This window comes from Brachyistius frenatus, unplaced genomic scaffold (assembly GCF_029030835.1).
Source record: "Brachyistius frenatus isolate BFR_SWC_R1_liver_20210118 unplaced genomic scaffold, ASM2903083v1 Contig_299, whole genome shotgun sequence".
Classification (NCBI taxonomy): Eukaryota; Metazoa; Chordata; class Actinopteri; family Embiotocidae; genus Brachyistius; species Brachyistius frenatus.
This window is the reverse complement of record NW_027210898.1, coordinates 103,054-120,000: the sequence shown is the minus strand read 5'-3', so window position 1 is coordinate 120,000 and position 16,947 is coordinate 103,054. Positions and strand designations below refer to the sequence as shown.

Sequence of the window (16,947 nt, the reverse complement as noted above, 5' to 3'; positions counted from 1 at the left end):
AATCAACACTGTGTGTGTGTGTGTGTGCGTGTGATTGTTTGTGTGTGTAGTAGTGTAGTGTGTGTGTGTGTGTGTAATAGTTTCTGTGTGTAGTAGTGTAGTAGTAGTGTGTGTGTGTAGTAGTGTGTGTGTATTTGTGTGTAGTGTGTGTAGTAGTGTAGTAGTGTGTGTGTGTAGTAGTGTGTAGTAGTGTATGTGTGTGTAGTAGTGTGTGTGTGTGTAGTAGTGTGTGTGTGTAGTAGTGTGTGTGTGTGTAGTAGTGTGTGTGTGTAACAGCTGGATGTTTTCCAGTTCAGATGAGCCACATAGAGAAGAGCTTTATTATGAAATCAAATATATATCATAAATATGTCAGTCTGTTATCTAAACTGAAGAAGTGATGCTGAGTCGCATCTGGTCTGAAGGAGATTCAGAGTTAAGCCGCTTCTGTTTTTCATTTTAGTCTCTTTGTCATCTGTCACATTTCAGTCTCGTTTACATTGCAATCATTGATGTTTGATGTCGTACGTTTTTGTCTCCTGGTCGAGTTTTAGTTCGAGGTGAAGAGAGGAGGACGTCGGTCCATAAAACTTCAACCCTGCGGCTCGTTTGTGCAGCAGCTCAGTTTTCAGAGTAGTTTCAGTGAACGTCCATAGCAGCATCTGTTCAGCCGTCTGCCGGCGCCCTCTAGTGTCTGTAGGGATGATGTCAGGAGTCGGTGTGTGGAGGAGGTCGGGGTGGATGGATGGATCAGCTAAACATTAAACCAGGAGACCTTCTGTTTCCTGTTTTAAACGTTAACCGTTAACACCTGTTTATGACTGTGACCATGACGACATCTTAAGGTTGATGCCTTTACCAGAATGCCGTGACATCAGTGAAGGGTCAGTTCTTGACCTCAGAGGACTTGTTGAAGGAGAGTCTGAGGAATTTACCCTTCACACGCTGAGATATCTAACACAAAGTCCTCTTTAAGGACTCTTCAAACACGCTCAGCTTTGTGTCCTTCCAGGACCTGAAAGTCTTTCAGCTCTTTTGTTTAGGATGAAAGGATGTTTCAGCAGGTTTGAACAGACTTGTTCAAGAGCTTTTTATTCAGCTCCTCGGTTGTGTAACTCCTGATAAGACACCCACGTCGAGGTCCGTCAGGTCCGTCAGGTCTGTCAGGTCCGGTCCATGATAGCACGTCCGCCAGCTGTCACCGAGCAGCAATCTGCTGCTGGAGGACTTCCTGTCATAGACCACAGCTTATCGGACACATTTAAAGAGGCTTCACGCTGTTCAGGCTGCAGACACACACACAGGGACACACACAGAGACACACACAGGGACACACATAGACACACACACACAGACACACACACACATGGACACACACACACACACACAGACAGACAGACAGACAGACAGACAGACAGACACAGACACACACTGCATCCTCGGAGGGACATGTTCATGTCTCCCAACATGGAGCTCTTTGTCTCATTCTGCAGCACTTATCAAGTTTTTTGTGATTGTTTTGATGAAAAAATTATGTAGTTTGTGAAGTTTTAAGTGATTTTTAAAAAAAAAATTTAGGTAAAATTGCACGGATTTTTGTTTAATCACTACCTAAAAAAGAGGAATATGTATCTGCTGTCAAAATAAGAGCTTTAAAGACTTTAAATCTCATTCATTCAACAGAAAAACAAAGTTCAGTCTGTTCCAGCTGGAACTAGCATCTACATTTAAGTAAAAGACCAAAGAAGAAGAAAGTGTGCATCTGAACGAGTCCAACCAAGAAACTACGTTCAAGAAGCTTTATCCATCATCATGTGACTTATATTAATGTCAGTATGAAAACAGAATGAGTGCTGCTGATAACATGAAACAGAGGACATGTTGTGATCTGAAGTGAAGCTGTACCGACCTCCAAACTGCAGTTGTACTGTGAAGCTGCTGAGTCTTCAGTCACGGTTCTCCTGCGAGGAGAAGAATGTGGAGGCGTGTCTCAGATTACAGCCGACACAATGCTGCTGCTGTTCATGTGGCGCATCGACTACAGCTTACAGACACCTAAAGAAACCCCTCAAACACATAAAAAAGCCTTCTGTCGAACCGGAGATGGCTGACTCAGCAGTCACCGAGTTCACCCACTGTTCACTGTCGATCTCAGATCAGCCGTCTGAAGGCGAAATCTTTACATCTTTGAAGATGAACATATAGACACAAATAGATACATATAGATACATATAGATACAAATAGATACATATAGACACAAATAGATACAAATAGATATAAATAGACACAAATAGATACAAATAGACACAAATAGTGTCATTTCCAGTGGCCAACAGGGGGCGCTATGACTATGAGCGAATATTACCCCACAGGGGTCTTCAGGGCGGGGCTGTTATCATACCTGTGATGTTTGGAGAAGGTCGGTCCATGTCCATAAGATTTAAAGCAACTCCTAGTTTCATGGCGAGACGCTCAAAATGGCCGCCTCTCACGGGCACACACATCGATGAAAACTAATTATTTTGATAACTTTTAATCCCAAACATGTTTTCTATTCATAGAACCTAAATTCAAGTCGGTCCAACAAAATCCCTCGGAGGAGTTCGACAAAGTACAACGTGTCAGAATCGGCCAAAATGGCGACTAAATTCAAAATGGTGGACTTCCTGTCGAGTTGACGTAACAGTGCAATGTAACTTTTTAGTGCGTCCAGGTGTGATACACGTGTCCACCGGATTTCGTGAATTTAGGTAAATGTGGCCACCGGGGCATCTCTTTAGGGGGCGCTCTCGAGCCGTTTGGCCACGCCCACTCGCGACTCCACTAGAATACGAAATTTTTCACCGGGAGAACCAACGTGTATCCACTTTCATGAGTTTTTGAATATGATAAAGCCTCCAAAAAGGAAAATCACTTTACGTAAGAATAAGAAGAACATCTAAGGACTAACGACCAACAAACAACAGGGTTTTCACACCGATGCTCGGTGCTCTAATGAAGCTGCTTTAATTATGAACGTCCTCCGATAACAAGCAGCCTGCAAGTTGTTCCTGTAGTTGATGATGAAGAAAGGAACAGGAATTTAATTTAAAATCTCGATTCTCCCAAAACATATAACTAACATCTTAGAATTTCTGTCTCTTTCCCATTGGATGAACGCTGCTCCCCTCCTCCCCCATTCAGGCTTTAATGCTGTGACCTCTGACCTCATCACTGCTGTAGCTACTTCATCCTGCTGTCCACCCGAAAACAAGCGAGTTCAAAGATGTTCCGCTCACATTGTTCTGTTTATAGAGAAGATCTTCCTCTGGGCTGTGTGTGTGTGTGTGTGTGTGTGTGTGTGTGTGTGTGTGTGTGTGTGTGTGTGTGTGTGTGTGTGTGTGTGTGTGTGTGTGTGTGTGTGTGTGTGTGTATGTATGTATGTATGTATATATGTGTGTGTGTGTGTGTGTGTGTGTGTGTGTGTGTCACACACCATCAACACCATCAAAGACCATCAACACCATGTGTGTGTAATTGTGTGTGTGTGTGTGTAGTAGTGTAGTGTGTGTGTAATAGTGTGTGTGTGTGTGTGTGTGTGTGTAGTACATAGATACAAATAGACACAAATTGATACAAATAGACACAAATAGATACAAATAGACACAAATGGATACAAATGGATACAAATAGACACGAATAGATACAAATAGACACAAATAGATACAAATAGATACATATAGATACAAATGGATACAAATGGATACAAATAGACACAAATAGACACAAATAGATACAAATAGATACAAATAGATACAAATAGATACAAATAGACACACATATATACAAATAGACACAAATGGATACAAATAGATACAAATAGACACAAATGGATACAAATAGACACAAATGGATACAAATGGATACAAATAGACACGAATAGATACAAATAGATACAAATAGATACAAATAGACACAAATGGATACAAATAGACACAACTAGATACAAATAGACACGAATCGATACAAATAGATACAAATAGACACACATATATACAAATAGACACAAATGGATACAAATAGATACAAATAGACACAAATGGATACAAATAGATACAAATAGACACAAATGGATACAAATAGAGATGGAGGTCTGAGGAAGAGGGTGGTGGTGGGTGGAGCTTCTCTCCTGAAGGCTGAAACTGAACAATGAGAGCCGTGTGATGGGAACATGATGTATAGAGCTGGAACACGTGTGTTCTACTGGTCGTGTGTGTGTGTGTGTGTGTGTGTGTGTGTGTGTGTGTGTGTGTGTGTGTGTGTGTGTGTGTGTGTGTGTGTGTGTGTGTGTGTGTGTGTGTGTGTTGTTATAGCTGTGTTTTACAAGGTCACATGTCATCTAGTTTGAAGGTGCTAAAAGTGCTGAATATCACCTTTCAGTGGACACACCCTGTGTGTGTGTGTGTTCTTGTTCAGCTATCTTTGTGAGGACCTAATGGGTTTTAGAACTTACCAACATTCTGTTCGTTTCTGTTTGAGACACAGGGAGGACATGTCTGCATTGTGAGAACATGTCTGCATTGTGAGGACATTTCTTCCACTCCTCATAAGATCTATGGACTGTCTGAGGGTTCAGACATAACTAAGTTAAAGTGAGGGTCCCCACAAAGATAGACGTGCCAACGTGTGTGAGAATGTGTCTGTGTGTGTGTGTGTGTGCGCGTGCATGTCTGTGTGTGTGTGAGAGTGTGTCTCTGTGTATGTGTGTGTGTGTGTGTGTGTGTGTGTGTGTGTGTGTGTGTGTGTGTGTGTGTGTGTGTGTGTGTGTGTGTGTGTGTGTGTGTGTGTGTGTGTGTCATCCCCTCTTCCTCTGTTGGCACCGAGGTAGACGAGTGGGTCAACATCTGGAGAGCCTCACATCCTTGCTCTGTCTCACCAACACACACAGGGCTTTTATTTTGAAAGAGTCGCCCTGCCTCCTCTGACGCAGCAGATGACATCACTTCCTGTCCCGCTCCATGTGTTTCGTAGCGGGATGATGAGTCATGTTACCGCTCCCATCATGTGACTCCGCCTTCTGTCACCCATCAGCTGTGAACACTTGTTCTGTCGGAGCCAATCAGATGTCATTGAGAGCCCAACAAAACAAAGTTAAAGATGTGATGATTGACAGCTTTGAAAACACCCTCCGACTGTCAGTCTGGATGATGTCATCAGACTGGGAGGTGTGACATCATCTGCTGACATCACAGCCCTGGCAGTCAGAGAAGAACCATCCCAGAATGCACCTCACTCTGACGGACAGTTACTGCTGACCTCAGACCAGCCCAGAGGACACCCTGTAAATATTCTGTCCATGTCTTGTTTGACTTGTTTTTAGTTTTATTTAATTATAATATCCAGTGTGATCTCTGGTGTTGACCTCTGACCTCTGACCCAGTTCAATAAACCAGTGAAGTGTCTCCATCTGTGTGGAAGATAAAAGACTCTGGAGGAGACACCTGATCGTTGTGTGTCCCTCCGGGCTGCTTTGATGTTGGAATCAAACGAACCCTCCCTGCGGTGCATTCAGGGACCTGATGATAATGAGCTTTTTATTATTTAAACTGGAGATAAAAGGAGAAATCAGAGTTTCTGAAAGACTTCAAACAGCAGAAGGGATTCTTCAGAGAGCTTCATGAACTGAGCAGTCCGTCGTCACGGCGACTCACTGACAGTCTTCGGTCCAGTAATTTTTCAGGCTTGAACGAGTCATTTCTAACTTCTCTAGTATGAATATTTTATTATTCTTTCATATCTGAACGTTTTCTTGGATTGTGGGAAATTTAACGTTCATGTTTGAAGAATTTTTTTCACAGAATAATTATAAAAGAAAGTTATTAAGACGAATCTGTCGTTGTTATTAAGAAAAGTGTTTTCATTTTCATTAAAAAGAAATTCTGCTTGTTCAGAGTCAGAAACTCATTTTAAACATTCAAATAAAACCAGAAGTGAATAAAGAAAAACACAATATATGTTCATATTTAAATATGTTTTCATAGAGGGAGACTGACAGGTTACTGTTAAAGGACTAGTTTTAAATTGGTTTACCGGTTTAGGACTAGTTCTAGGACTAGTTTTAAACCAGTTTAGGACTAGCTCTAGGACTAGTTTTAACCTAGTTTAGGACTAGTTCTAGGACTAGTAACTGAATAAAACTGAAACATTTTCAACCGTTAATCTGCAGCAGCAACATGTCCCATGGACACCGCGTCCTCACTCTGTCTCCGTCTCCTTCAGTCCTCGAGATCCTGCAGCTGGTGAAGAAGCGCGACCTGCTGCTGGCCGACACCCACATCCTGGAGCTGGAGCAGGAGTGCAGCGAGTCCACGGCGGCGGACCGGGGCGCCGCGCCGCCGCCGGAGGACTCCGCCAGCCCCAACGTGAAGGACGGCGGGCGGAGGAAGGCCAAGGACGTGGAGCTGCTGTACGAGGAGCTGCAGAAGGAGCTGTGGGCCGTCGTCAGGGAGTCGCTGCGCTGCCCGACGGCCGGACCCAACCTGGGCCTGGTGGTGCAGGTGACCGCTGATGCTGCTGCCATGGCAACAGATGTGGTAACCACAGGGATGAAGGGACGGCAGGAAGCTCGAGATGAAAATGTGTTTGTGTGCTCAGGTGCTGCAGCAGGAGGAGCAGGTGGACTCAGGCTGGGCCCTCAGCGAGGCAGTGGCCCCCGGGGGCCCGAGGCCCCGCCGCCTGAAGCAGAGGTGGAGGGAGGCGGTGGAGGAGGCGGCCGACGGCTCGCTGCCTCAGAGGGCGGAGTTCACGGCCGGAGAGCTGGACGGGTACCTAGACCGGCTCCGGGCCCGCGTGGTGGAGGACCTTGGGGCCGCCAAGAGGAACGTGGTGTCCATCTACCCCGAAGAATACCAGCCCTTCGAGGTGAGACGCACCTGGACGGAGACACGAAGACGTGTTTCTCACTGTCTCAGTCCTCATCACAGGTGTCTCTTTCTGGATATCTGACCTGTGACCTCTGACCCCTCAGGTGTATGTGCAGAGCTACCACCAGGCCGTCTCCAGGCGACTGACGTCCATCACTGACAACCAGCTGGAGATCACCGACATCTACTCACTGCTGGACTGGCTGCACAACATTTACAACAGGTACACACACACACACACACACACACACACACACACACACACACACACGTGTATGTGTATATACATATACACACACATATGTATGTATGTATGTGTGTGTGTGTGTGTGTGTGTGTGTGTGTGTGTGTGTGTGTGTGTGTGTGTGTGTGTTCCAGGGACGTTCTGGGGACGGTCTGTATCACGAGTCCATTCAGCCGTTCTCAGCTTAGTCCTCTGTTGCCGTCGGAGACCGTGGACAGACTGGAGCTGGACTGTCTCAACTCTGTCCGGGTGAGACACACACACACACACACACACACACACACACACACACACACACACACACACACACACACACACACACACACACACACACACACTCCTACCGTGTGTGTCTCTATAAACCTAAAATATATCTCCGGTGAAGTTTGAATCCTCTTTCATTCGTGTGACTGATTTGAATCACTCGGCCCCCTGCTGTTCATCCAATAATGACGCCCTCAGCGCCGACTCCCAGGCGCGTTTGTTTTGACGCCCGGCTCCTCTCTCTGCAGGCCAAAGTGACGACGGAGCTGAGTCAGGTCCTGGACGAGGAGGAGAAGAGGTGGATGGAGACGCTGCACATCGAGGAGTACCAGATCACTCTGGCCAAGACCGTTATACAGGTAACTCGCACCTGTGTTACCATGGCGACCGCACACACAAACTTTGAGCACCATGTTTCTTTTGAAATTAAGGAATCAGATTGTTTTCTAAGTTTGTCCTTCAACTGCAGCCAAAGTCAACACAGAACACTTCCTGTACACACACACTCACACTCACTCACACACACACACACACACACTCACTCACTCACTCACTCACTCACTCACTCACTCACTCACTCACACTCACAAACACATGCACACAAACACTTCCACAACAAACTTCAGTATTTACAGAAGTTAAATTGGATCAGAACCAAGTTTAAACATCTGACCTGCTGAATTTTTGTATACATTACGTTCAGAAGAATAAGCTCCGCCCACAGCTCAGATATGTCTGAAGCTGCAGTCAACGGAGAGCGTAATTTTTGCTTTTGGCTCTTTGTTAATCGAAACTTGGAAAAAGTTTGGAAAAGGTCCATCATAGTAGAATTTGTTGTTGATGATGATTTGAGTGTAACAGAAAGTGTTGCTTGTCCCAGAGGCTGCAGGTGGATCTGGAGAGCTCCGCCTCCATCAACAAGAGTTTGGGCTCCAGAGTGGCTCAGTGCAGCCTGAACGGGCTCGCAGACTTCCTCTACAGGTTCAGTCTCATCATCACATTATCCCAGAAATACATGAAACAAAGAATATAATCCAACAAGCAGAATAACTATAAACAAATGAAAACATCATATTTAGTACCAAGATACTGTTAATTATTGCTTATTATTACTATTATTTACAAGAGAAAACTGTGATTGTTGAGAACTTTGAGTTTTCGTAAATAAGAGCGTCATCAGCGTAGAATCGAACACAAGAATTAAATCAAGAAAAGCAGCGGTCCGAACGTCGATCCTTGAGGAACGCCGTTTTCAAACTGAAGAACAGTTTTCTGTTTCTTTCTTTGGAGCTGCTGGAGGTTTAATATCCACGTGATGCTTTCAGCTTCCAGCGTAAAGTGGAGATGTTCCATGAGGGGATGCAGAGCGGCATGTTCGGAGACAACGAGGACGGATACGTGTCCAAGACCATCGCTCTGGTCAACTGCTGTCCTCCATTCAGGTACGGCGCCACTTCCATAGCTTCAGGACGGTTTCAGACCTCCGGGAGCAGCGACTTCCTGTTCGGACACGTTTCGCCTCATTTAGAGGATCAACGGCCAGACATCCATTTTTTATTGATTTGATTGACAGAAAATTGATGGAAATTGTTTTCTTAATTGATTAATCATCATATTTTTACGCTCATGTGTGTGTTTGCAGGGGTTTCGTGCAGCGCTGTGCTCAGTGTGATCCGTCCATCAGTGAGGATTCTCTGCGTCGAGCCAACAAGTGTTTGGATCACATCGTTCAGCAGGGAGTCAGAGTTCTGTCTGAACGCCTGTACCTGCACATCAGGGTAGAACACACACACACACACACACACACACACACACACACACACACACACACACACACACACACACACACACACACACACACACACACACACACACACACACACACACACACACACACACACACACACATCTTCTCTATCTAAACTATCTAGTTTAGATTCATTAGTTTATATTCCAGTTTAGATTAGTTAGTTTATATTCTAGTTTAGATTAGTTAATTTATATTCTAGTTTAGATTCGTTAGTTTATATTCCAGTTTAGATTAGTTAGTTTATATTCTAGTTTAGATTAGTTAGTTTATATTCTAGTTTAGATTCGTTAATTTATATTCTAGTTTAGATTCGTTAGTTTATATTCCAGTTTAGATTAGTTAGTTTATATTCTAGTTTAGATTAGTTAGTATATATTCCAGTTTAGATTAGTTAGTTTATATTCCAGTTTAGATTCGTTAGTTTATATTCCAGTTTAAATTAGTTAGTTTATATTCCAGTTTAGATTAGTTAGTTTATATTCCAGTTTAGATTAGTTAGTTTATATTCCAGTTTATATTCTAGTTTAGATTAGTTAGTTTATATTCTAGTTTATGTTCTAGTTTAGATTAGTTAGTTTATAATTACAGTAGAGTGGAAATGATCTCCTCATTAGAAAGTGAAAAAGTGATGATGAAGAATATTATAAAGTTCCACCACAGAATCTTGGCTGTTTTTTTTAATGATGATGAGATGTAAAGTGATGAAGATGTGTGTGTGTACTGATGAAGGGGTGTGTGTGTGTGTGTGTGTGTGTGTGTGTGTGTGTGTGTGTGTGTGTGTGTGTGTGTGTGTGTGTGTGTGTGTGTGTGTGTGTGTGTGTGTGTGTGTGTGTGTGTGTGTGTGTGTGTGTGTGTTTCAGCCGTTCTTCGAGCGGCTTGTTAAGAGGAAGTGGTTCAACAACACTGAACCATACGAACAGATCGAAACTCTGATCAAAGAAGACTTCAAGAAATATCACAGGATGGATAGTCCTCCATACCAGGTACACACACACACACACACACACACACACACACACACACACACACACACACACACACACACACACACACACACACACAGTCATCCATACGGTAGTGATTGATTGACTGACTGACTGATTGATTGATTGACAGCTGCTGGTGTCCGAGGTGCACCGCCGGGTGGTGATGGAGTACCTGCGCTCCGTCATGAGAGGCAGAATTATCTGCACGTCAATGAAGATGAGGAAGAGGATGGCCGGCCGGCTGAGAGACGAAGGCAGACAGATCAAAGTCCTCTTTAAAGACCTGGTCAGTAATGAAGGTCAAAGGTCACGGAGTGCTCTGTGTTTGCAGCGCCTCCCAGTGGCTCAAATCTGAAAATGAAAAAAACATCTGCAGAAATTTTAATTTAGTTTCAGTCAATTTCAAACAAATTTTTAAAATGATGACAAATATTAAAAATGTTTGCATCTCAAAAGAGCAGATTTGATGTTTTTCAACATCTTCAACATCTGAAACTGAAGTGTGAGATCAGAAACACGTAGACGTGGTTCAGTCCTCCAGGATGAGACCAGACAAGTTCAGTTCTGGAGCTGCTTCACAATTCTTCTGATTTTAGGTTCCCTTCAGTATCACAGAGACGGTTGTCTGATTACCCATGATGCACTGCAGGCGTGAACAAATACCAGATGAAGTGGAGGACTGATTGTGGTGTTTGTGTTCAGGAGTCTCCGTCCAGCTGGTTGGACGGCGCTCTGCCTCACATCTCAGAGATCCTGCAGCTGGAGGACGTCCCGTCCGTCCAGATGGAGGTCGCAGTTCTGGTCCGAGAGTTCCCCGACGTCAGGTACCAGCACAGACTCCTCCTCCTCCTCCATCTCATCCTCTTTCCTCCCCCTCCTTCCTCCTCCTCCTCTTCCTCATCCTCCTCATCTTAACCCTAACCCTCCTCCTCTTCCTCCATCTCCTCCTCCTCTTCTTCCTCATCCTTCTTCTCCTCTTCCTCCTCCTCCTCTACCTCATCATCCTCCTCTTCCTCCATCTCCTCCTCATCCTCCTCTCCCCCCCCAATCCTGCTTCTGTGTTCAGGAAGAAGCACGTGTCAGCCATCTTGAACATCCGGGGGATGACCCGTCAGGCGGAGCGTCAGGAGATCCTGAACATCGTCAAAGACATCGAGAGCAGCGACGGCGCCGCGGCGCCGCTGTCCCGTGACCACGCCCTCTTCGCCGAGGTGCCGGTGACCTCGGAGGTCCACTGCCTGAACGTCGGTCTGAGCCACGTCGCCCTCACCGCCTCGGCCTGCTTCACCGCGCTGAGGCCGCGCCGACGCAAAACCAGGACGGCGGTCCAGGAGAACCCGGACGACGGCCTGTGACCCGGTCCAGGTTCTGATTTCACTTCTTCTCATTATCGGGTTTTCATCAGAACACGAGCCAGAAATACGAATTCTGATGAGGAGGAAACACGACTTTATTCTTTGCTGCAGTTCCTCAATCCGACTGCAGGGGGAGACACAGACTGACTGAACCAGTTTGACATGTGAAAAAGAATTCAGGAAAACATGTTTCAGAAACAGGAGGAACGTTGAGGAGGGGGAGGAGGATGAACATGATAAAGATGATGATGAAGATGATGATGATGAAGAGGGGGTCAGAGAACATGACGATGAGGACACGGCAGGATAATCAGCAGCAGATCGATGTTCGGCTGCTCGTCAATAAATAGATTGAAATCACAAAGTGTCTCGTTCGGATGGAAATTCACTAAATAAACGATTCAGAGACGTCGTCCTCAAATTTCACTAAAACTGTTTCGACTACTCGACACTAACAGCTGCTGGAACCTCAACGTCTCTTCTAACGGTTTTATTTCTACACCTGACAAACGACTTCGTCAACAACGAGCTCAATAGTCGGACAAACATTTCCCGCTCTTTTCTAACAGACGTCTCTCTGAGCTGAAAGGCACTTTACACAGGATCAACAAAAGGAAAGCAGTTTTCTGTGCTGCAATGCATGATGGGACACCTTCTGGAGCCTGAACCGGGATCCAGGTGGACTTCTGATCCTTCAGTCAGATTCTGTTGCAGCTCTTAAATGTGTTCAAATCAAAGTGGAGTCTGGTTTGTAATCCACCAGCTGGAAGAAACGTTTTCTTGTTGCACGAAGGACAAAAGAAAGTTTGAATCAAAGGTACGAGACGTTGACGAAGATGTTGACGTTGACGAAGACGTTGACGGAGACGAAGACGTTGACGAAGACGTTGACGAAGACGAAGACGTTGACGAACACGTTGACGAAGACGAACATGTTGACAAAGACGAACACGTTGACGAAGACATTGACGAGATGAAGACATTGACGAAGACGTTGACGAAGACGTCGACGAAGACATCAAAGAGACGAAGACATCGAAGAGACGAAGACATCGACGAGACGAAGACATTGACGTTGACGAAGACTATGACGAGACGAAAACATCGACAAAGACGTTGACGAGACGTGACGAAGACATTGACAAGACATTGACGAAGACATTGACAAAGATATCGACGAAGACGTCGATGAGATTAATTAGTTTTATTTTTTCTTTGAAATAATTTCTGTTGATTCAAGTTTAGATGTGAAATAAAAGGAGGTCTCACTCTGTTAACATTTCAGGGACCAAACAGGATTAAACATCTTTTGATATTTTAGCTTTTCTCACGCATTTCAGCATTTTTCAGCTCAAAAAGTACAAAAAATGTATTAAAACTTTTTCCCTCTGATCTATTCCGAAACTAATCATGTTTATTGATCATGTTTCTCTTCAGTTTATGTGCTCCTGTGGTGTGTTCAGGGACCCTCTGATTTCTGAGCTTACAGGTTCGTTTGTGTTGTAAATGTGGATGTATGTAATGAATCTGTACAGAGATCAGCGCTAAAAGACAATAAAACAGATCCGATCAACGACGGCGCTTTTATTTCTGCAATAAATCACTTTCTCGTCGAGGTTTAAATTTAATGTCTTTAAAGGAGAATCTGAGTGGATCGTTTTCTTCTGGAAATCTACCGACACTTTATTATAATTATTCAATTAGTTTTGACATTTTTAATAATTTTCAGGCAGGTTTTACAAGTTTTCTATCAATTATCTTTGCAGATATTTTAATAATACTTTTCACGTTTTGATGTTTTTGGGTATTTCAATTTTTTTGTCAAATATTTTACAGATTGGTCTCATTTTTCACCAACATCTTTTAAAAATGTATTTTAGTATTTTTCGGACATTTTTATATTTTTTAAAATATATTTCCGTTTTTTTTTGTGTGGATATTTTACTATATTATAAGTATGTAATACTATAATACTTCTCACATTTTATTGTTTTTTGATATTTCAAATTCTTTAGGACAAATATTTTAATAATATTCTGATATTTTACAGGTGCCTTGTACATATTTTATTATTTTTTATTGATTTTACAGAATCTTTCGTAATTTAAAAGAAAATTTTTCAGCTATTTCATGAATTTCTTTTGGACATGTTGGCTCATATTTTCCACTAATATCTGAAATGTTTATTTTCTTCCTCGGTCGCTGCCTTTGTGCGGATAAATTATTTCCTCACTTTACGGCGGAATGAAGTCACGACAATCAAAATAAAGTTTTAGTACGATTAAAAAAACAAACACACAAACGTGATAAATTTACAACAAAGTGAAGATTACGTTTTTAATAAAGTCACTTTTTAAGTCTCAAAATGATTTAAACGACATTAAACGAGTGAAAGTTTGATGTGATTTATTGAAGTCGTTCATCCACAGAGAGTAAAATGTTTCACGAGTGTTAGTGAGAAGTTTCCTCCTACAGAAATTAAAATGTCACAGACAGATTTAAATACAATAAAAACAGAATAAGGACCCAATGCCCCCCCACCCCTCCCCTCAAAGCATCATGGGAGCTGTAGTTATATTTAGACTTCAAGATCTTTGAATGTCGAGACGCTCAGGTTTCAAAAACTCGTTTATCTAAAAAACATGAAACATCTTTAAATAAAGTCATGACAGAAACCTACGATGACATCATCACGTACTGATTTGATAATCAATGTGATTTAACTGCTGACAGTCTGACACAATGATACTTTGAGTTTTGAAGTTTAAATCCTCAGGTAAAATAACAATTTTGATGTCCTTTTATTTTGGTGAAGGATGTGGGCGGGGCCTCACCGTGTAGTCATTTATCAAAATAAAAAACAAACAAATGTAACATCAAATAGCACCAACATTAATTTCTGGCTAAATAAATACTCTGATGACATTTACAGTAAAAAATATAAAACGGTCGAGTTCAAACATATTTACAAATCACACAGAAATCATCCAGAACCAGAACCAGAACCAGAAATACAAACTGAACTCAGACAAAAACCACAAAACCTGCACAAGACGTTTCCACGACGACAGACCTTTAGTTCTGTTCTCGTATAAAACGATCAACAGAGGAAATTCAACTTTATCGATAACATAAAAACTTGACAGGATGAATGTGGAACATAAAAACAAGTTCAGCTTCTGGTTCTGGATCTGACCCGGTCCTGCTGTCGCCTGGTTCTGAGATCCGGGTCGTCACCGCTCGTCTGTTCGGTGTTGGAGAACCTCGAGCTGAATCGTTTCTGTGTTTAAATGTGAAACTGAAGAACATGAATAAAGATGAGCTGAGGGAGGAGCTCCAAACACGGTTCAAGGTTTAATCGCAAATATATTCACAGCTTCGCACACGATTCTTCCTCTACGTACTCACAAAATACTGACCGACCAATGACACGCAGTCACAGCCTCGCAGCCAACCAATCAGAGTGTTTCTCAGCCCACTAATCAGGATGTTTCTCAGCCGACCAATCAGGATGTTTCTCAGCCGACCAATCAGAATGTTTCTCAGCCGACCAATCAGAATGTTTCACAGCCGACCAATCAGAATGTTTCACAGCCGACCAATCAGAATGTTTCACAGCTGACCAATCAGAGTGTTTCTCAGCTGACCAATCAGGATGTTTCTCAGCCGACCAATCAGGATGTTTCTCAGCCGACCAATCAGGATTTTTCTCAGCTGACCAATCAGAATGTTTCTCAGCTGACCAATCAGAAGGATGTTCAGTGCAGTTCCGGGCTGGAGGCAGGGCTAAAGTTCACGTGAGCGTTTGTCACTCTTACACTGTCACAACAACCAATCAGCTGTCACAGGAAGTGACATCAGCTTTGACGCTTCATCAAAGTTGGCGGGAAAATGTCGGAGGAATCACGTAAACATGTTCTATGTACTGTTACGTTATAAAAGGGGGTCGGAGAAGATGTGACTGCCCCCTGCTGGAAATACAGGAAATAATAAAACATGAATGTTAAAATGCTTCAGAGAAGTTACGTCCAGAAAAACCCATAAAAAAATTACAAAATTTGTTGTTTCAGTCCGTCCAGGATTTCACAGGGTTTTGAATGTTTTGATCAAAATTGTTTGATTTTGCAGAATTTTCTCAAACATTTCGATGTAATTTTTGTAGTTTAAGTGAGTTTTTTTGCTGTAAAATTGCAGAAATAAGACAAAATTACAAGTTAAGCAAAAAACTTGCAATTTGTTTACCACCTTCCTGATAAACAGTAAAATCTGGTGACTTCCTGTGATAATAATCCTGATTATATATTCTACTTAAAATCTGTTTTTCTTTCAGTTTTGGGGCTCAACATGATAAAAAAGAGTCTAAAAGTGATGCATCTTTCCAGAACAGACCGTCTGTCACAAAGAACGCATCTGCCTTCAAAATAAGAGCTTTACATGGTTTTTAAATCACATTCATTCAGCACTAAAACAAAGTTCAGTCTCTTTTAGCTGGAAGTGGAGAAATGTTCCTCGTTCCATCAGAAGACCACATTACCCACAAACCCCGTCACCTCCTGTTGCAGCTTAGCCAGCAGCAGTTTGTTTTGATGGTGAGAGCAGAGAGGGGGTGGAGCCTAATGATGGGAAATTAACAGTTATTGTTGGTAATAAAGTATTTTTTACTTTGAAAGGAGACTTGATGATGTCATACTTTCAGCAGAGCTTCTGTTCATGATGTTTTTTGGAGGAAAAATCGCCGGAATTTGAAACATTGAAAACTCCCGCTGATATGACGGAGATTACGCGATGTCGCGTTTATTATTGTGTTCGTTAGATCAGGATTTCCTGGACTGAGAAACACAGAGTCAATCATGACTGACATTGTTTGTCAGGGTTCTATTCTCGGTCCTTTATATTATCAGTTTCTCTCTGCAGCGCCCCCTGGTGTCTGCAGTGTGTTTAGCTCTCAGAATAATGACATTAGTTACAAATACGTTAAATTAGAAGTTTATAAGTGCTGTTGTTTTGTAATCAATAAAAATATCTTCTACCTTTTCACCAATCAACTTGAATATTTGATACAATATTCGTACATTTTTTGAAGACCCTATGTACTGTTTTAATGCAGATAAATAAATGAGATGATTTATGATGTGATGAATGGAAGAAATGTTTTCTTCAGTTGGAGTCATGAACAAACGGTTCTGGGACGTTATTAATTATTAAATGCTGCAGAGAAGGGATGATGATTTATATTCCCATAATGCACCACTTCTCTCCTGTTCATCTTATTCCAATATTAAATCTCAGAAGAACAGTTGGACCTGTGAAGAGCTCTGTGCTGCGTTCACTGCCCCCCCTGAAGACTCTGTTAATCACAGTGCTGATGGTAACCGTGATGTTTCCATGGTGACTGGGAACATGTGA

General features: G+C 42.7%; 1 protein-coding gene across 3 annotated transcripts in view; it reads left to right on the top strand.

The window, feature by feature from the left end:
• LOC138635257 (tumor necrosis factor alpha-induced protein 2-like) overlaps window positions 1-13,114 on the top strand; it is a 31,191-nt gene extending 18,077 nt beyond the window's left edge. For 2 of the 3 annotated variants that reach the window (XM_069722644.1, XM_069722643.1), the window contains exons 4-15: window positions 6,239-6,516; window positions 6,614-6,880; window positions 6,987-7,105; window positions 7,261-7,375; window positions 7,639-7,749; window positions 8,271-8,371; window positions 8,716-8,832; window positions 9,033-9,168; window positions 10,061-10,183; window positions 10,317-10,472; window positions 10,889-11,010; window positions 11,253-13,114. In XM_069722644.1, the coding sequence (XP_069578745.1) occupies window positions 6,239-6,516; window positions 6,614-6,880; window positions 6,987-7,105; window positions 7,261-7,375; window positions 7,639-7,749; window positions 8,271-8,371; window positions 8,716-8,832; window positions 9,033-9,168; window positions 10,061-10,183; window positions 10,317-10,472; window positions 10,889-11,010; window positions 11,253-11,541 (1,934 nt within the window). In that variant the 3' untranslated portion in view covers window positions 11,542-13,114. The remainder of the gene's footprint in view (window positions 1-6,238; window positions 6,517-6,613; window positions 6,881-6,986; window positions 7,106-7,260; window positions 7,376-7,638; window positions 7,750-8,270; window positions 8,372-8,715; window positions 8,833-9,032; window positions 9,169-10,060; window positions 10,184-10,316; window positions 10,473-10,888; window positions 11,011-11,252) is intronic. The other variant, XM_069722645.1, reaches the window with a different exon arrangement.
• The last annotated feature ends 3,833 nt before the right edge of the window (window positions 13,115-16,947 follow it).